The sequence below is a fragment of the Passer montanus genome, unplaced genomic scaffold (genome assembly GCF_014805655.1).
Source record: "Passer montanus isolate IOZ18808 unplaced genomic scaffold, ASM1480565v1 scaffold14, whole genome shotgun sequence".
Classification (NCBI taxonomy): Eukaryota; Metazoa; Chordata; class Aves; order Passeriformes; family Passeridae; genus Passer; species Passer montanus.
The window spans coordinates 14,536,113-14,557,026 of NW_024360941.1; the positions used below are offsets into that span (position 1 = coordinate 14,536,113).

The 20,914-nt window shown below is 39.0% G+C and overlaps 2 protein-coding genes and 1 long non-coding RNA gene across 28 annotated transcripts in view; 1 reads left to right on the top strand and 2 right to left on the bottom strand.

The window, feature by feature from the left end:
* Positions 1 to 1,837: 1,837 nt before the first annotated feature.
* Positions 1,838 to 6,919, bottom strand: LOC120498012. Its single transcript, XR_005626611.1, has 4 exons — positions 6,844 to 6,919; positions 6,323 to 6,386; positions 4,745 to 4,841; positions 1,838 to 2,088 (listed from the first exon to the last, which is right to left on the bottom strand). It is a non-coding gene; the product is annotated as an uncharacterized LOC120498012 (long non-coding RNA).
* A 135-nt stretch (positions 6,920 to 7,054) lies between these two features.
* LOC120497963 (general transcription factor IIE subunit 1-like) lies at positions 7,055 to 14,531 on the top strand. The gene is made up of 5 exons (XM_039700146.1): positions 7,055 to 7,105; positions 10,695 to 11,173; positions 12,412 to 12,613; positions 13,153 to 13,379; positions 13,754 to 14,531. The coding sequence occupies exons 2-5, from the start codon at positions 10,726 to 10,728 to the stop codon at positions 14,146 to 14,148; spliced, it is 1,272 nt and encodes a 423-aa protein (XP_039556080.1). The 5' UTR covers positions 7,055 to 7,105; positions 10,695 to 10,725; the 3' UTR covers positions 14,149 to 14,531.
* A 2,552-nt stretch (positions 14,532 to 17,083) lies between these two features.
* The window catches only part of PCM1 (pericentriolar material 1), a 41,572-nt gene continuing 37,741 nt past the window's right edge, over positions 17,084 to 20,914 (bottom strand). For all 26 annotated transcript variants that reach the window (XM_039699997.1, XM_039699996.1, XM_039700010.1 and 23 more), the window contains 5 exons: positions 20,143 to 20,212; positions 18,958 to 19,208; positions 18,665 to 18,757; positions 18,423 to 18,546; positions 17,084 to 17,415 (listed from right to left, as the gene is read on the bottom strand). In XM_039699997.1, the coding sequence (XP_039555931.1) occupies positions 17,390 to 17,415; positions 18,423 to 18,546; positions 18,665 to 18,757; positions 18,958 to 19,208; positions 20,143 to 20,212 (564 nt within the window). In that variant the 3' untranslated portion in view covers positions 17,084 to 17,389. The remainder of the gene's footprint in view (positions 17,416 to 18,422; positions 18,547 to 18,664; positions 18,758 to 18,957; positions 19,209 to 20,142; positions 20,213 to 20,914) is intronic.

Consider the following 20,914-nt stretch of genomic DNA (forward strand, 5'->3'; position numbering starts at 1 on the left):
CTGTGTCTGAAAAACCAATTTCTTCTGATTTTGTAAACTGGTAGTTAAAACTATTATCATAATAAGGGAATCAGTTTTTTTTGGCAGGATTTTGATTCATTGGGTTTTTTTGAAGGTGGGGAAAGGAAGCCAAGTTAGATTACACCATTGTCTGCAATTCAAGTTAAGAAAGGTTGTTTAGAGAGAAGTAGTAGCACCCTAATATCCTAGGAAGCAGATAATGTAGGAGGCAGTAATTTTATCTGTGCCACTGGCTGCATTGCTGGGACTAGATTACAGTTCCAGCTCCTGTGTTTTCTACACAGGAATGCTATTTATCAAATAATTTTAGCAGCTGATAATGAAACACGGCTTCTGGTTGAAGAAATTGAAGTGTTGATATTCTAGGCCTTAGAACAATGCCTCTAGTAGCACAGCAAGAAGCAATTAAGAGGGATGTAACACTGACAAATTGAGGGCACACAGAAATCAACATCCCCTGATTAAACAAGGGCCAGTCTAGTTGTACATCTCATTTCTTTTTTAACTGAAGCATGCAAGCAGAAGTGTGTTAGCATGATTGTACTACCAGGGTCTATTTCTAATCTCAGCTATGAATATTGAATCCATTGAAACCAAATATCACAACACAATTTAAATCAGTGAAAAATGCATGTGTGAAGCACATCTCCTGGGCCATTTGATTCATAAAAGACAATTGAACCAAGTCATATGTTGCAGTTTGTACTGTGAGGAGCCCATCACATGTTTCTGAGTGCACACCTTAACCTGCCAGGGGATTGTTCGGATTTATGTGGAATGAAGTTGTGTAACACCCATAATCAAATTACTGGGTAATTTAAAAATCAGTTTACTTGCTTAATTAGTCTTGTCCCACTTTAGCATATGTAGAACAAGGCAGTGCAGACTAGTAACAGTTATTAAGTAATGTCCCTTGTGCAAGACAGTCCACATTTCCACACTTGAAATTGCTTTATAATTGCAAAAGGACAGCTAAATTCCATAGATGTCTGTCCAGAGCCTGAACTCCTATGCTGCTGTTGACTAAAATAAACAAAGCTATTTAAAAACAAAATCCCCAACAACTGTCCTACTGTGACTGCCTTGATATACAAAAACTGATGAATGTGATTAATTGCTTATTGATTCAACCTTCACCTGTCAAGTCTGAAAGTTTTCTCAAGCCAGACAGAAAGTTTAATTTGCTTTTGTTACAGATAGACATACCTATTTTTAATGTCAGCTTACTGCCTCCCCCCTGCTGCTGCTGCTCTAGGCATGGTGATGGAAGCTAAGACCATTTCACTGAAGAAATGTTTGCAGCTACTTGCAATGTTGGGATTTTGTGTAGCCTCCTTTTATTTTACACAGAAAGATGTAATGGGTGTGTTTTTTCATATTAATTTGCTGCACACATAGTTGAGATCCCTCACAAACACTGAGGGGATGGTCTGATTACTTTTTCTTAGATTTGTTTTTTTCAGGTCCAGTAATCATCCATATATATTTTTCTTTTCAAGTTTACATAAGAGATTTATGCAGCTTTACTAATTATTCAGTTGTGAAAAACAAAATTGTTGCAAAAAAAGGTCAATATGTGAGCAACAAGAAAATCATATTTAATTTTTTATTATTACTGCATAGCCTAGTTCTAGAAAAACCGTCAGTCTAAGCTTCTAGCAGATTTAATGTTTATGTAAATACAAGGAGTTAATCCAGTTTACTATAAACTAAATTAAATAAGGTGTTAAAGAAGAGACCAAGCTGTTTTGGGTGCTAGCATTTAAATGGGAAAAAAAAAAAAGGTCAGTTTGCAAAGAAAATTTTTTACCTTTACAGTTTCAGGAATCCATACAGTGAAGCCCCATATTATTTCAGGGGAAAAAAGAATGGCATCTCCCATGTTAAAAAGCAAAATTTTGGCAGTTAATGAGGACAGGAGAAGGCAGGAATTTGAATCTTCAACAAAATCAAGCAGTAGTTCTGGGACACACATGCAAGTGAGTTTGCTTTAGAGTCAATTACAAGTCAAGGCTTTGCTTAGAGGCAAAACTCCAGAGCAGGGCCCATAGACGTCCTGGCAAATACCTGCAAGGAAAGCAGCAAGAGTAAATAAAAGATTTTCAGTGGAGTGAGCAGGCATGATGGAGAGTGGATGGACAAGCAGCAGGTGAGAGCTTCAGACAGGGTCCACAACTAACAAAATACTCCTTCCCAGCACAAGCTGGTGTTCCACTTTCACACATCCAGTTCCTTGGGCTACAGGTGCAAGAAGAAAGAAATGCAAAGAAAAAGCTGGATTTCACCTCAGTGACTGGCAACATCAGCTTATGGCAAGATCCTGCATATGGCATGGATCATCAGACAAACTCGTCTGCTTTTGGAAGGCCATAACTGTTAGTGAGAAAGGCACACCCAAGCCCTGTGAGCAGTAAAACCTCTCATCTTTTGGACCAGAAGAACGAGATGAGCCAGGAGTAGTGCTCAATCAAAGAAGTGGCACAAGCCACAGTTTGCCTTGGGAAGAAAACTGCAGATATTTATGCATTTTTGCCTTTGACAGTTAAGAGAGTCTGGAAACTGAACATACCAGTTGGCCAAAGGCTGTGATCTAGAACCAAGCAGACCATGTGGTTGTTCCCTCAAGCCCTGCCTACCAGTTTTTCAGACCATTGTAACTTGGCAGAATCAAAAATTTTAAAGGTCCTTTGTAACTATGTCTGCTCCCACACAGTTAGGTACAGGAGAGGACAATAATTAAAAACAAGCTAGCCTGTTTACATACCAAGAAGCACTATACTTAGGACATTTTCTGATCCACAGTGAATCAGCTCCGAATTAAATTAATTGTATGTGGGACAATCTCAGTCTAATCTGTTTTGCAAAGTTTGTTCTCCTAGCTCAAGGTTTACACATGAGAAATAGAAGGATCCCAGTAGTGAGACTGCCTCTGCTGGACATTGAGCATTTAAGGTAACTCCAGTCTTTCCTTAATGTTTTGTACTATTAGTCTTGTCTTTCTTTTAAACTTGCTAAGCTTTCTCTATTTGGCAGATACACAGTGTAGGAAAAAAACCAACAAAACATCTCTAGGTTTTTTCCTCTTTATATTTCAGTGAAAATGGGTCATCTCAGTAAGAAAGATTTTTTTATTTTTTTTGTCTGCACTAAAAAAGATGATCACAAGCACTCAGTTGTAGCAAAGAGTTGCCATCTTTTTAAAGTGGAACTTTAATTCAGGTACCTGGATTAGACATAGTCTAATGTTTGGATTAGATATAGTCTTTTCTCAGGCTACACCCACCATCTGAATTGCACCAGTATTTAAACATTTGAGTAGTTACATATAATTTGCATCAGCTTAGTTTCCAAAATGCTACATTTGCATTTCTGCAAGAGGTGTACATGCACCATCCCCTGAGAGCTAGAAACAGTTCTCTTAAGACAGCCATATCCAGCTCCATGAACCTTCATGCCTTCTGTGTGAACCAGGTGGGAAAAAGAAGTAAATGTGACTGGATGGAAAGGAGAAAACAGGGAAGGGGAAAAAAAAAAAAAAGTGAAAGGAGCAGGAGCTAGTCCAGAAATGTCAGAGGAAAGAAAAGTGAAACAGCAGAAGAAAACAGACAATAGTGGCAGGCTATGAAGATCTAGCAACTGCAGTACACTCCTCTACTGACCCTTCCTTTGCTGTCAGCTGAATGCCCAACCAAAATGTGCCTCCTCATCTGCAGCTAATGCTGTTACCATTTATTTTCGAATTATGCTGAGAAACAGTAGATCTAAAATGATTCTTTAGAAAAGAACATTGAAATTAAAAATACACATTATCTCAAACAACTGTTCTTCAGATTTAAAATCAAGATAAGTTGCATTAGAAGTATACTCAGGCTGTGAAGTGGCCAGAAGTGTAGAAGCCATTCATTCCCCTTTCTTTTTGAATCAGATACAGTCTCTTTGTATGATCCCAAAATTCCCTTTACAGAGATCCCTTGTTTTACTCACTACACTTGATGGGCTGCATTCCTGTGAAGAATGAGAACAGCATAACAAAGGAGAAAGCTGTTCCAGTTTTCATGACATCTTTCTTTTAAGAAAAGGGGTAATGCTACAGACCACACATCTCAGTATCTACTGGGTCCACTAAACTCTCACCCTAGCTCTGCCAGATGCTGCACAGGCATTAGGCTGTGGTGTCTAGCTGATACTCCAGTCTGTGATACCAGGGGTATTTTGTTGCATTTTGGAAGTACTGATCACAAAGGCAATTAAGACAGTAGAGCTATGCTGCAATCATATAAAGTACTGTTAAGTGAATTCTAATGTTTTTTTACATATCAGTTGAGTCAAAACTATCCAGCAATCTTGATTTCAAACTGTGTACGTCAAAGCTCCATATGCAACACAGGCACAATATTCCCTTACTTTTCTCATTATCAGGAAGATAAACTAATGTAAAAAGTCTAAAGCTGTCAAAGTAGATTTAGTTTGATCCCAGCAGTCTTCAAGGATCACAGAAGGGAGAGCACCATAGGAAAACTGATAAAAAAAATTAATCACTTCAATGCAAGGTTTGTCTGGTTCACAAAATAAGCAGGGCTCAGAGCATGCTGAACATAGACACCCCCATGCTGGCTGAGGCATTGACATTGTGAAAGGCCCAGCACAGGGAAAAAGAGGAGATGTGACTGTGTGATTAAGAGCCCTGTAAGCACAGGGCAGCAGGTTACATACAAGTACTTACTATGATTCTGGCATTTTCTTATTTTGCAGTGCATAAGTGTCTGAGCTAGACAGGTTGAGATTTTAATTGATGAGGAGAATGAAAGATACAGCAGATCCTGTGCAAGAGAGACAATAAAGGAACTTGACACAGATCCCACTTACTCAAGGTGTGCACCACAACCTCCCACCATGCCATCTGCACCAGCCTCTGCTCTGGCAATGGGTCAAGCATACTACATTTGCTTTGTGAAGATCTTCCTTGTACCTTTGCCCGCCACAGCAGCAACCCACTAATTTTCTCCTCCGACCTCTGATCAGACTCTATATTTATTTCTTCCTCTTGTGACTGCTCAGTTGATTATCTGCCTCCTTCCTATCAAGTAGCCTGCAAGTGCAGTGCATGCCCATATCATTCCAGATAAACATCCCAGCCACCCAAACGGGTTTTGAAAGGAAGCCAAGAGACTTTGCCTATCCCCGTCTCAAGCTCCCACTTTCAGTAATGTCTGTGTTACACAATATCACAACAACATACCAGCACAAATCCTGCTTCCCACGGCCCTTGGTGCCAGGGCTACCTGCAGTCTGAAATACCTTCTTTATTCTTTTTAAATAAATACCACCTTTTTTTTTTTTTTGGCTTGGCTCTGAGTGTGCAGAGCTGGGCCAGCACCTCTGTCTGCTACATGGGGGTTAGTTGTCCTTGCCAAAGGAGTTGTCAGCCACAGCATGACAGGTGACAGCCGTTTCCTGTTTCTGAAAGCAGAGTTACCAGCCACACCATCCCTCTCCTTAATTTAGAAAGCTGTTTTGTTGTCATCTGGTTCTACACTTCCACATGCAGGCTGAGGGCTCTAACTGGAATAACAGCACTGAGGTTACACGACACTTTCCCTGTTCAAACCACTGGGCATGGAAACCCACAGGAATTGTTTACTGTAAACATTTCCATTTCCCACAGACTAAACCCAACAGGTAGCAGCAAGCAGTCTTGCTCCCCTGCATTTTCTGCTGTAACATGATAACAAAGGAGCGTGCTCAAGAACCACTATATGGAATGGGGTATAACTCTTCAATTTTACCCTGTGGACATTCTACGTTTGCAGTTGAAGATTTATGCCAAATATACTTCTCAGCTCTGAGTATCTGCCAAGTGGATTCTTATTAATGGGGGGGGGGGGAAGAGGTATAGCAGATTTTTTGCTCAGCATAAGGGATGAAACTAATCTCTGCTGCTATAAATTACAAAGCAAGACCAGAGCTAATATCAGCAATTTTTTTACAGTCACCTCTTCTTGCAGTTTCTAAAAAGCAGTCTCAACCCTTTGAAGTTTTTGAATCTAAATTCCTGCTTACAACTGTTAAAATACGAGGGTTTTTTATTCTGGTATCCACCAATTCTCAGAGACACCACCTTCTGTAATGATATTTACAGATGCCAGTCCCACAATCTGTCCTATGCAGACAAACACCCACACCTTGAGTCCTCAGTAGACCCACGTGCCTGGCAAGTCAGAGAGTAAGAAATGCAGCAACAAACAGCAGTAACAAAAGCACAATACATGCTACAACATGTGGAGCATGTGGGTCAACTTACAGTGGAGCTGTAAGTCACGTCACTACAAAACACCAGCCTCCACTGTGCAGATATAAAAAAAATTCTGAAAGAGACACAGATTTGAGATGAAATGTGATGGCTACAATCCTAATATAATTCCGTATTTTAACTCTATACTGTACAATGTCTAGCAACCTTATTTCAACATTATTTTTAATCAAAGAAATCTAATCCATAAAATAGTATCCATAACTTTTTCTTCTAGAAAGGTACAGTGAAACATTGCTCTTTCTTTCCTTTTGAAGACATAAACCACCTAAAAGGATTCATAAGTAAAAATATGAGAACTAGTAACCATTCCACTTTTTCCTTTAAGATACTAAAATTTCCAGCTCAGTTTGGTTCTGAAAGCTTCTAAACAAATTATGTAAATTACTTATCCTAAGTACTTGGTTCACAACAACAACAAAAGGACTTAATGATTATATCACTTTTAGTCTTTTAAAGTTATGCTAATGAAAACACTAATCAGAGATTGCAGTCACATTTTCAGTCCTTACCTGCTGTAGGTGGATTTGATGGAGCAATAAGATTTATAGCTTCATCATGACACAACATATATAAGGCTGAACTCACTCAGTTGCTAATGAAATGTGATCTGGGGACTCTTGCACCAGCTGTGTGATGATTAGGGCTTATCACAGATAGGTCTAGGAAAAGGCTGGGAAATACTTAAGCTTGTTTTGCAGTTGCTTTGAGCTCTTAGGAAAGGAGCAATTTCTCTACAACATCAGCCTGAAGTTTTCTGCCCATACAAGAGAGGTAATGAAAAGGTTTTTAACTGATTTGCAAGTGATAGGGTTGTATGAAGTCTGGCAAAATCCTATCAAATCTTTCTGGTTTAGTGCCTTTTAAATTGTGAGATGGGTACTTTGTCTTCTCAGACAGCTCAAAAAAAGGTTAATTAAGCAACTGGGTTCAGAGAAAACTTGCAGAACTTGCTCTATATGATGCCTCTTGACTTGAAATTCTGCTTTTAATAGTTGCCTGCTGGCACAACAAGCAACTCTGAGTAGGTTTCCCACAGCAAAAAGGTGATCTTAAATGTAGTTTCTGATTATGGGAATGGCTCCATATAAACTACAAGAAGCAGGGCCACTCAAACATCTAAGTTATTGAGTAATTTTTAAAATAAATGTGTTAAGAAGATAGCTCCTACCCTCATAAAAATAAATACTTTAAAAGCAGAGGAAGGTCAAGGTTATACTCTGACTTCTAGAATATCTTGTCCATACATGCTATCAGCTGGGGGAAAAAAAAAAGGAAGGGAAGAATCTATGTGAGTAGTAGAATACCTGTCTCCTTAACACAGACTGTAGCTCAGCTGCAGAGCAGAATTCTGTTTAAAGCCCTTCTGGATTCAGAGGCCTACACACCTTCTACTCCTTTCCTTGGTAAGGGTGGTCTCCAGCTCCTCTCAAAACAGACCTGCTGCCTGCCAAGTGAAAACTACACAATAGCTTTTAAAAATCAGTAGTTTGCATGAACTGTGAGATTTCAAATTAGGTGATTAAATGACTGAGAGGTTTTTCAAAGTGCATTGGAGAAATAAGACATCAAATATAGAAGAGCATGGTAGAAAAAGCTTCCTCCTGTCTTTATTTTAAAATACATCCAAAGGTCATTCTTTTGTATCCTAAAGGAAGATTTATTGAGGGAGGTTTTTTTCCATGAATGTCTCTTTTTCAGGTCAAATTCAGTCATTTTTGTAAAAGAAAGCTATTTCCTTTTCTATTGAACCAAAGGCTTGCATATTTACAATTCCCCTGCAAATGGACAGTGAGTTCTTTGTTTTTGAAAAAAGCTGCTCACTTGTATCCCAGAATATGTTCATAATATTTAAAGTATGTGTTTAGGTACAGCATGGGGCAAGGTTAGGCTCTATTGTATGAGTGTGGTGGGGTTTTCTGGAGTTTGTGGGGTTTCTGTGTCTTTGGCTGTTTGTTTGGATTTCTTTTTATGACTGTTTTACATGGTTGTAAGACTGTACCTGAGAAGCTTTCAACATCAATAGCTCAGAAACACTTCAGAGTAGTGCTCGCTTTAGAGATGCAAGTACGCAGTGCCAGTCTGAGCTTAAGGAGTCATCCAGAGAACTGATAGGTCAGCAAACCTCCTGCTTACAGTTCAGGTCCCACTTCTTCCCTAATGATGTTAACTACTTATCACACTCTCTTTGAAATAGTTTCATTCTGTATCTGACTTGGGGTAAGAAAAAAGAGTCATGAGAGCTATACCTAATACAAGTCCTTTAAGTCCCAGCATTCTGCAGACATGTTAGCCAAGAACTAGATGAAGAAACAGTTTTGTTCTTAATACTGCCACAATCCAACTGGAGGTCATATGACACAAACCCACGTAGAGGGTACCCCAGCCCTTTCTGAGATGTATCCCAGACCAATGCACAAGAGTGGTAACACTCCCCATGCAGATGCTGGGGCTGCCCTTGGTGCTCCTCAGCATGGCTGGGCTGAGTTGCAGAATTCCATAGTAGTTGCTTTCCTTTGGACCTGTACTGGAGGCTACAGTTCCTCCATTCTGTGGACTCTGCCCAGAGTAGAAGGCCAAGGCTCAGTGCTCTCCAGAGCACTTCCCTGAGGAAACTCAAAACCATGCTACTCTTGTCTGGAACTGCCTGAAGGTGTTGTCTGTCCTTTCCTTACTGCTAACTATAAAGCACTGCATAGAAAAAAGTTCAAAATTAGGCCAGAAAGAGGAAGAAAGAGAAGCATAAATTAGCATATTTTTCTGTGGATTAAATTTGTTAAGCCCCTTTTGAGGGGGAGGACAAAGAAGAAGTGAAAGAGTAACACAAAAAGAATAATAACAACAAAAAGAACAACTTTTTAAAAGTGCCTATTCATGAAGGCTTTTGTCAAAAAGCACAGAAATACTGCTCTTAGTCTGAGAAAGATTGTCATGGAACAGACTGACATTGCCAAAGCTTCACTCCTTACTGTTGTTAACTTTAACTCTCTTGGAACAGAAGAATTTAGGTTAGGAGGAGGATCTGGAGGCCATCTGGTCCCTTTCTCATGGCAAAATTACTCTCAAAGCCAAGTCAGTCTGCTCTGGCCCTTGTCCTGTTGAAGTACAGAGACTCAACCTCTTTCCTGGACAGCCATTCCAGTGTTCCCTCACTTTTCCTGTAGGAAATTTAAGTCAGTGTGGTGCTATCACCTTCAGGGTTTCCAGACTCAGACCAGTCAGGTTTCCATTGGTTTTTTTTCCATAAAGTGCACCCTGTGAAGTGCAAATTTAATTACAGTCCAAATACTAGGCTAGTGCAAGTCGTTCTGTTTGTTTAACTAGGATTTCTGATAAAGGCTCCCTGGAAGCTCTGATAGCAATATGCAGTTACCTGGGCTGGAGCTTTACCATCCACTGCAGTGGGTGCTAGGGCTGGATGTAGTGTGCCATAACATTGCATCCTCTACCCTCCCAGCTCCTGACCCAGTGGCTACCAGCACTGCATGTGCATTGCATGGCTCCCTGCAAAACCATCTGGCTAGAGGCAGCAGTGTCAAATACTACTGTAGGATTTTAACATGCCTCAAAGAAGGAAATTGGCATTAGGCTTTGTTGAAACACATCTTAATATTTTTCTTCTCCCTCTTTACAAATAAGAAACTGTTAGGATAGTTGGACTGATTAAAATTAGTTACATGCTCATTAATGAGATTAGGAATATGTGCACAAGTCTTGAATCTAGATGAGAAGAGCACTAAGGGATAAAATGTGCTATGCAAATACCCTGTGCTGAGGGCCAGATAACTTGGAGCATCCTGTGCCCCAGCTTTGCAAAATCTTTGTCTGATCACAGCAGCCAGCAGAAATATCACAAAGAGCATGTGAACAGGTGCTCAAATGTCTCCTGTGGCTTTGCAAGGCAGATACAATTTCAACTAAGGTTTCTTGTGCTGAGCTGTATTTTTGAAGGCTTTACTTTTATTTTTGCTCTTATCTGTCTGGCTGTGAATGCAAACAGGCAGACCTAGACATGCAAGTTAAATGTGCTATCTTCTGGGAGGATTATGAACTTTCTGTAACACATTTTCCTAGATATCTTATTTTTGCACATTTGTGTAAAAATCCTCTTTTTGTAAAAAAGAGAATATCAATATTTCAGGGATAAGCATTATATTTCAAGATTAGATAATTTCCGATACCTATTAATATCTTTCCCGTCCCCAATGCAGGTTAAAGATTTTAAATTCCTCTATTCAGTGAAGACTCTTGCAGAAATACAGCACAGCAAATGATATGTTTTAGACCTGCCTGTGTAAGGCAGGTGTAAAACCTCCCTAAAAGGGGTTTACTGCAGCTCCCTTCCCTTCTCTTTGTTGTACAGCACTTCTCCACTGACAGTGGTTCAGCTCCTGATGGAGCAGCACAACATTCCCAGCGAGGTGCCGGCAGCCCTAAAGCGCCTGGCCAAATACATAGTGCGTGGTTTCTATGGGGTGGAGTGCTCCCTGGCCCTGGATGTGCTGATCCGCTACCCCTGTGTGAAAGAGGAGGACTTGTTACAGCTGCTCAAGTACGAGCGTAAGCAACTGCGCACTGCCCTCAACGCGCTCAAGGCGGACAAGCTGGTGAGGCTGCGGATGCGAGTTGAAACGGGGCCTAGCGGCAAGAGCACGAGGCACAATTACTACTACATCAATTACAAGGTGCTGGTGGATGTGGTAAAATACAAACTGGATCATGTACGTCGGAAAATAGAAGCAGATGAGCGGGATTCAACGACCAGATCCTCTTTTAAATGTCCATCTTGCTCTAGCACATACACGGACCTTGAAGTCAATCAGCTCTTTGATGCGTTTACAGGTGTGTTACTTATATTGTTTATTTGCTCTTATCTTAAAGAATAACCCTGATAGCACAAAACTGTTTTTCCTAAGTGAACTTCGCAACAAAAGCATGTTTGTTAGAATGTGCTTCTTGTTTGCTGGTGAATGAGGGCCTGGAACAGGGGATGCTGGGAGGTGAGGGTAAGAGAAGTGCTGCTTCTATAGAACATGCCAAAAAACCTGAAGATTAATCTTGAATGTACGAGCTGGGGTTGAGAATCAGATTCCAGGCCTCAGCTTTGCTTTGAACCTGGTTGAGTAATCTTAACTCATCCATGTCTTGTGAGTCTCACTTCCTCATATGAAAATATGAACGCAGTACTGTCTTTACTCTGCTTTGAATCTCTTAGTTAATCTATTTGTGTGGTCAATCCTTCTGACTGACGAGTTGGACAAGATGGGTAAAATGTTTGCAGTCACCTACTCTATTAAGCATCTTGCAGCTCAGCAGCACCAGAGCAGAGCTGTTCTGTCACTCCTGGGCTGGGAAGCTCAGACTCCTCACAGGTCCACATGACACATCCACAGCAGAAGTGGTGTCAGAGCTTGTTTTTCTTCTCTAAAATCAAAATGAGTCAAAATGGCATTATAGTGCAATACATTACTCAGAGCACAGCTACTGTGCTGACATCTGGGTCATGGGATCTGCAAAGGGTGCCAGAGCCAGGCAGAATGAGCTTTATATATGACTAACCTGAAATGCCATTGGTGAAATTTGTATTCTGCCAGTTAGCAAAATCATCCCTTTCTTCTAAATGGAGGGGTTCTGTCGAGTTACGGAAATGCAAACATTGAAGCTGGTGATTTTCACACAATAAGCTTGAAGTTTTGTTTGTTTTCCTGAAGACATAAATATGGGGGTTTAGCATATGCCTTGACTCTGACTCTAGAACAACTAAAACCAGATGCTACTTTTGCTTGAAAAAGTCTTCTACTACATTAAGAACTGAGATGAGGAGACTGGAGAAGGAAAAAATAAACTGATGATAGTACATGTCTATCCAGCCTAAATTTCTCTCCCAAAACATTTCTCACTTGCATAAAAAGTGTGTAATACCAGTCTGTCTCAAGTTTGCCTGTAGAATTGAGTTTCCCTAGTTAATGTGAACAAATGGATAAAGCCAGAATGTCCAGGCCGCAGGCTGCTTAACAACATCCTGCTGATCTTTTTGCATTCTATGAACATGAGAATTCCCACTTTGGAAAACGTTGCAGAGACTTTTCGCTGCACTTACTGCAACACTGAAGTAGAGGAAGATGGCTCGGTGTTTCCAAAGCATGATGCTCGAACGTTGCTGGCGAAGTTCAACGAGCAGATTGAGCCTGTATTTGAGCTGCTGCGTGAGACCGAAGATATTGTGCTGCCCTATGAGTTGCTGGAGCCTCAGCCAACAGAAATACCAGAATTATCAGAAAGGTATGAACATCACCCTAGAACTTCTGACCAATACAAATCCTCCCAACAATTTAACAGTTGTAAAATCTTTGAAATACTGAACTTGCAGCCTGTGTACTCCATTCTGCTTTGTTCATTACAGTCAGCTGTTTAATGAAGAAGTCTGTAATATCTAAGGCATCCTAAATTATTGCTATACCTTTTTATTTTTTAAATGTATTTTTAAAGTAATTTATTTCCCAGATTACTACTTCAGCTAATGTTCATGGCCCTTCTTATAAGAAAGTAATATTTCTCTATCAGTGTGCTTCATCCAGAGATGCACTACTGAAGAGACCTCACAAAAATCAGTGGTTCAGAACCACTTGCCGCTGAGAGGTAAAAGGGAATGTAAATTATTAGAGCACTTGTTAAAGCTAGTCTGCTGGCAAAACATGGTTTTGGGGTTTGCTTGTTTGTGGTTGTTGTTCAGGTTTTTTTGGGGGGGGGGGGGGGGGAGGCGCACAGTTGTTGCCTGAATTCTAGAATTCTACCTCTTCAAAATGTGACACCTCATTCAGCTTTGATCCAAAGTTGGGCTCAAGTGTGCTGGAATCCTGCACCCGCCCTGAAAAATGGGCACACAGAAGTTCTGCTTTTGGTCTTACATACACCCAAAGCTTAACTATTGATGTCCAAGACTCAAAGCACGAGAAGAAAAGAAGAGAAAAAGCAACTGAAAAGCAACCTATCTGGTTGTCACAAAGCACTGTGGAAGGAGCAGCAACAGCCACAAACAATAGTGTTGGTAAGTTTAGTGAATTCACTAATTAATTCTGCATCCTTAGTGTAAATACAGATTTCCTACTGAAAATGTAGTGAGCTTGGTTTAGATCTGTGTTAGTGGTTATCAGACCTTAGTTTCCAAAATCTAGTTTTAAGACTGACTGAGGTTATATTCCTAAAGCAAGAGATCAGGTGTGTCCTAAAACTTCTGGCTTTAGCCATGCAGTAATTTTAGTGGTAATCTTTACAGTGGAAAGCTCTCAGAGATGTCTGTGTTTTCAAGAGAATTCTAGTGTGGGTAAAAAAGATCCAGAGTAGAAAAAAATAATCTATGTAGGATGCCTATGTAGTAACTGTAAACAATTGATCCCTCTAACACTTAGTGTTGTATATTAGGAGTAAATGCTTCTGAAGAAACTGAAGAAAATGTTAAAGAAACTGTCACTGATAATGAAATCATCAAGACTCTTCTGATCCATGAATCCAAGTCATCATCTAGCACAGACCAGGCTCCGATTGTCAAAAGCAAGCTACATGGATCACACAGTGATAGCAGTGAGTTTGAAGAGGATGCCAAGCACTCAAGAGGAGCAGGAACAAAAGCAGCAGGCAGCAACTTTGAACAAGAGGAGGAACAGGAAACTCTGGGTCCTATTTTAATGGTAGCTGGCCAGCCCTGCTCATATGGCCAAGTTAGTGAAAACCCAGAGCTTGTGTCTCTCATGACAAAGGAAGAGAGAGACGCTTATATAAAAGTAGGACAAGAAATGTTCCAGTCTGTCTTTGAGTAACTACTACTGTAGGAATATCCAAACTTGTATAGACTGGATGAAGACTTCTGACTTATGTTCTTCAAAATTTACCACTGAAGGGTTTTGTTTGAACTTGCTCTTAAGCAAGATGGCAATCCCGTAGTAGGTAACTACAGTTCAAGTATTATCACTGCAGCCATAGCAAGTGTTGTTTTTTGTTGTAATGCTTAGACTTTGTGGATGATGTAATTAGTTTTGGAGCACGAATAATTTCAGGACACATTTGGATCTGATTAAAATAACATTTGAAAAGCAGTGATGCAATCTATAATAAGAAATATATTATTCCACCTCTCTCCCAGAAGTAACAGTTACTTCCAGTAGTGAAAATGAGTGCAAATCCAGTATGAGCTGGTTTCATTCCATACATGTGTTCCACTGGTTAGGTCACTCACTGTACAGCAGTAAAGGACAGGTGTCACACAGCAACCTCCTGATAAGCGATGAGCTGTTACTAAATTGCATTAGCAATAGATGAGAAGCAACTCTGGCCTCTGAACTTTTATCCTAAGAATAATTTTTCCAATTCTTTGTACTCAGTTCTGTAGTGCCCTGTCTTGAATGGGGAACTGTGCAAGGCACACTGCACAGTAAAATGTAGCAATTCATTTTTGTCCAGATCAGTAAGGGAGCAAGCAATGTATGAAGCACAAGACTCTGCTTCTCCCATCTTACTCCCATACTCCTCAGTGTTCTTTTTAAGTAGGAAACAAATTCTGCTTGAAATGAACTACATGAGTAGAAGAACTGGCATTAGGCATAAGTCAGTTTAACTTAATCAGCAGTTCTACTACTTGAGCAAGTGATAATGAAAGCAGACTAGAAGGGCACAAAGTAAAACGCAGGAAGCTCTCTCTGAATGTTAGGAAACACTTCACTGCAAGGGTGACAAACACTGGCACAGGTTGACCAGAGAGGTGGTAGTCTCCCACCAGGAAAATACTCAAAAGCCACCTGTGCAAACAGCTCTGAGTGGCCCTGCTGGCATAAGATGACCTTGAGAGGTCCCTGCTGACCATTCCATGATGAAATAGTACAAAGATATGACCGAAGAAACACCATTTTGATGCATTTTTCATGTACACATACTGTTGGTTCTGACAGGTAATTTTGTGTGCAGTAGCTGGTGTGGGGCTGTTTTGAATCTGTGCTGAAAATAAGTGTTGATACCTCAGAGCTGTTTTCCTTATTGCTGAGCAGCACTTGCACAGAATCCTGACTGCTCATCACCCTGTGCCCCCAGCAAGAAGGCTGCAGATGAACAGTTAGGAGGGGACACCACCAGGAGAGCTACCCCACATTGACCAAGGGACTATTCCACACCATCGGGCATCATGAGTATATAGAGCTCAAAGAAGAAGGAACATGGAATAGTTGGAGTAATGGCATTTGTCTTCCCAAGTCCTTGTTATGCAGCACAGAGCTCTGTTTTCCTAGAGATGGCTTAACACTTGCTTGCCATTTTGCTTTGCTTGCATGTGTAATTTTGCTTTACCTATTAATCTTTCTTTCAACTATGAATTATTTTGTTTTCCCTCTTCCACTTCTCTGTCTGAGCCCCCTGGTTGGGGAGTGAGAAACCAGCTGCTTGGTTCTCAGTTGCTGGCTGGGGTTAAACCCATCATTCCAGTGAAAGAATTCAGGAATGCTTGAATGCTCAGGCTCTTTCTTCAACTTAGAATTTAATGATTCAACATATAAACTAGCCTTATTTCAAAGCTGCACACAATCTCACTCTTCTTTTTAAAAAATGTCCTCTTTTAGGTCTGAGTGATTCTTGTGCTTAATTAGTAATTAGAAGTTTGATTGTTTCAGTTTCACAGGTTTGCCTTTGTCACAATATATTTCCTTGGTCCTCAAAATGGTAACTTTTTTCTGCCTACAGCAGTACCACCAGTGTAAAGCCTTCAGAGTAACTAAACTATCTTAAAATGTTTTGCTAATCTACTTTCATCCTTGCACGAGAGGCATGTGACCATAATCTGCCAATTCAAAATTTGCTCATAAAACCTAGAGACACTCCAAACAAACTAGAAAAAAAAATCACAGAATAATTACAATCTCTTTTTATTTAAACTTCAAGCATATTTAGGCTTCACCATCACTATACTGTCTCCCACAGTATATAACCATATTATCATACTAACCTCAAAAGCAACACAATCCTGAATTAAAGATAACCAGTGCTTTTTAGCTACTTTCAGAAAAGCCTTGTGTTTAAGGTAAACAGGATCTTTATAATGCAGCAGGTGCACTGAATAAGTTTCTTCTAGCTCAGTTTTGTGACTTAGCACTTTATTAGCACTCTGACCTGAAAAACTGAACAGTTTTCTGATCTTCTTTTCTGTAATTCTATCTTTACGTTGATACTCCAGGAGGTGCTGACTTCAACTGTTTTTTAAAACATTGACTTTGTAATGAAATTTAGGAAACTACAATTAAAGTCAAACACTTTATAACATATTCTCCAGACCTTCAATTGCAGCAATTTTAAGTTAGCTATGAAAAGATATTAACATTTTCAGACAGGTTTATGAGAACATCAAAAGGATTCAGCAAATGCAGAAAAATAAAGCTGGTTTCTGCAGTAAACTACAAACCTGGGCTATTCAACTTCACCTCAGATAAATGTGCTGATAGAAAGAAATTCTACAGGCCATGAACAGGACTTTTTTGTTACAGACAAGCTATACTCTAGGCTATAAAGACAACATGTAAGTATGCACTGTGTCTATACCTTGTATTTTGAGAAAATGCAAGAAACTTGGAGAATTTCTTGTCCCAGGAAAATTAGCAGTGTTTCTTGTAAGAGAAGAGCACACTGCTACAAGTATGCCAGCAAGTCAACTAACCTCTGGCAACAAACTCAGCATACCAGTTTGTAAGCCAAAAAAAATTTTTCAAAAGAGAAAACTTACAGACAAGTCCAAACTTTATTTAAAACTACCATTTTGAACAATTTTAAAATTACCAAACAAGTCACAATAAAAAATAAAAAATTAAGACAGAAAAAGAACAGTGCAGCAAAACTGAACAGAAGTGGATTCAGTTCCAGCTGTTTAAACTGCCACAGGCAGAAGATCACATACCTATCCTAAGAGGCAGCATGTTAAAAATTTTACATTTTTATACACTTCCAGAATTCTGGGAAATTAATGCTGATCTTCCATATGCATTTGTATACATAGAGTTTATTAATGCAGACATCTTCGGGTAATTCTTATGCATTCTGAGCTCCAAAAGTTTCTGTAAAATAAGAATAAAATCATTGTCTAGTATCTACAAGGTATCAAACAGCTCATGACCACACTTCAACTGCTATTTCATCCTTGCAAGCATTTTGAGCCATGGCTTACTTGAACAGCCATCCCCCCCATAAGAACGGCTTAGAGCTAGCTACAACTTTGGTGTGGCATGGCATTCTTGGTCAGACTGTTCCCACAGCAGCCCTGGGCATCAGTACCCACCAAATGGGCACAACAGGCTTGTGCTGGCAGAGTTGTGACAAGCAGAATGCTGAAGAGGCAGTGATCAAAATGGAAGGAAAGATGCACCTTTCGTCACACTTTGTTCTGGAAAAAATCTGTGCTGCCACTGCCAGAGCATTAAATAAAAAGCAGGTTCATCAGCTTATACTATTTGAGGAATTGGAAGGAGGCACACTAGCAGAAAAATGCTACTATCAGAATATCCAGTTCATGTCCTTCATATATGACATTACTGTACACTCCACTGGAGAATTGTAAGTCTAACAATAAAATGGAAGTCTTTAATACTGTAATTTTGTCACAATATTACAGAAAAAACCCAACATTTTTTTCTGACCTGCTTTATAATTAAGTTTTTGTATCTGCATAAAGTTTCTATCACAAAAGCACTGCGCAGTCTATCAAGAAATTATACTGTTATTAAATCAGATAAGAGCAATTATAATTTACATTATTATTAAACCCAAGCTTGTGAAACAAGAAACAAAAATACCACTCCATTTGAATAAGTTTTAAAACCATTATGTTGTGACATGCACTTTGAAAATATTAATTTATCAGCCACAGAATCTAAAAAAAGTATATAGAAGGGAAATGGACAGCAAGATAAAATCCCTTCATATCAATACAACACTTTCAAATCCATTATAACAAAGCCCAATATTTTTACTGCACTACAATAATTGCTTACTTCAATCAGCAATATTTCAATTCTAGAATTACAGTGTTTTCCCAATATGTGTGCAGCATATAGAAAAAGATTACCAGGTTCTTTCAATGTTTGGGCATCTCCTACTAATTCTTGATCTTGAGCTCCACCGCCATCCAGTAATTCATCAGACAAACTCTTGGTTTGGGCCTCTGTTTCCATTTTCTTCATTAAATCTGCCTTTGTAACAGAAAAAGCGAATCTGAAAATTCTGGATAATTCTTGCTGCTGTCTGGGTAACACAGACATTTACAGTATGCATTTCTAAACAACAATCCCACAAACAGCAGCAAAATACCTCTGAATACACAGCAAGTTTGAGGGGCAAGTCTTCAACTTTCACAAAGTCGTCTTCATCAGATTTTTGACTTACATTTCCAGAACCAGGTTCCTGTTAATAAAAATTGTGTATTTAAGAATTGCTATTTTGTTTTCTTTTCACTCCAAAACTATTAAAGTAGATAAAAAAAACAAATGCACTTATCAAATCCACAGACAGAAACAAAACAAGACTGCATACCAGAAATAACACAGAAATACAACAAAAGCTTATAATTTCTCTTGGATGGTTCTTAAGTGAAATATACACACATATTCGTTCACTAGCACAGGTGACTCCGTATCAGGGCTGCCAGCCATGGAGCTTTCAGAACTTGCACCAGATTTGTTTTCTGCACATGTGGTATCTGGTGTTTGAGCTTCATTCACTGCCAAAGATGAGCTTGATCCTTCAGTTTTCACAGTGGAGGTTATAAAGGATTCTGGGGTATTGACTGTTAAAGCTGGTGTATTCTCCATGACACTGAGGTAATGATGCACAGCAGCAGACACATCTTGTTCACCTAAAGCCACAGAATTACATTTTAACTAGGAAGAGATAGTAAAATATTCTGAACATACAAAAATTATTACTATTCTAAAAATTATGATCCAAAGCTACAAATGAGCAATGAAAGTCAATTATACTCTCCTAGACAACACAAAGCTGATTGAAGTAAAACATCAGTTATCTGTACCCTTACCCTTAAGTATAAGCAATTTATCCCATCAGAGTATGTGACTTGATTTCTGACTGAAAACAAGTTTTTAAAAAACTCACAAAAAACAACTTCCAGAACTAAAATATAAAATAGTCATTTTAGGTTTTAGATATGAGGAGATATAATACAGAACAGTAAATTCCTTAATATTATGCCACTCTAATATTGATTTTTAGTCTACAAAAAAAGGTCAAGAAGAAAACTAGTGTTTGAAACAGAAAAACACAGGGAAGGTGGTAATAACAAGTTACACCAGAAATAACATACAGCCCAGTAATGCTCCCTTCTTTTGATGGAAAATAATTTCTTTGCTCTTAATCAGTTACAACATTACTCACAGAAAAAAAAAAGTTAAAATATAAATTTCAATAACTGGTAAAATGGTAGTAGCAGAAAAAAGAAGTACAAGACAAAGCTAAACATCAAAACACACTAACACATATAAATTCTGATACAGTTGTGTTCCAAGAGCTGCAACAATCAGCTAAAATTCTTGCTCATGTCAAGCATCAAAACCACATCTACCTGAATAAGATTATTCCATGTTTCCTTTTTAAAAGCTTTACTGTGTCAATATCAACACAGGTACATCCAGGCAACTGATACAGCTCCATGAAAAAGACAGTTTGGTAAATTTGATCATCTTTCTCTTAGTTACATGTATCACAGGCACTGTCCAAGACAATTCTCACCATATGCAAATTCATATGGAATTGTACTGCATACGAGGGCTTACCTTTAACAGGTTCTTGTTCTGATGACAAAATCTCACTGCTTTTTGCCTTACTCAGTTCTTGGTTTGAAGTCTATTGGAGAAGGCAAAAATGAGTCAGAACTAAATTTTACTGATCAGCTTCATAGCTTATTGGCTAATTTACTAACTAGAAACACTCTGTACACTTGCTCCACAAATTTGTCTTTTCACTAGTTTGAAGTAAAGATAGCAAGTCCTATTTGCCAGCTAGTCAGCAACAGCTTACAAAATCATTAACACTGATAAGCATGTTTTATCTGAACATTTTCTTTTCACTGCAGTAGTTCCCAGGTAAACTCTTTGGTTCCACTTAAAAGATCTACTGTTTTAGCCTTTGAAGTAAAATGTTCCAGTTACATCCTTGCCTAATGTTAATACCTGTTGAGCAAACCAAAGTTTCAATAGATTGTCAATCTTATTTAATATGTAAAGAACTGACAATTCTCCAAAACCAGGTCACACATATTAAAATTTTAAGAAAACCAACAGTAAAATGACAATCATACTGAATAACATTTAACCATTGTTCCAGAAATAATTTTCACAAAAGGGAGGAAAGACAAACAAAAGACACATTAGAATACAAGAGTAAATTACTCCCAATTAGAACTTGATCTCAGCAAACACGGAGAAAGAACTACTTAAGGTTTGAAATTATGCTTTTTTCAAAATTTAACTTCTCACTTGCAGCTTAACATTTTTCCTCTCTCATAGCAGATGTAAACATTAGTTTTGTCTCTGTCCATCCATACAC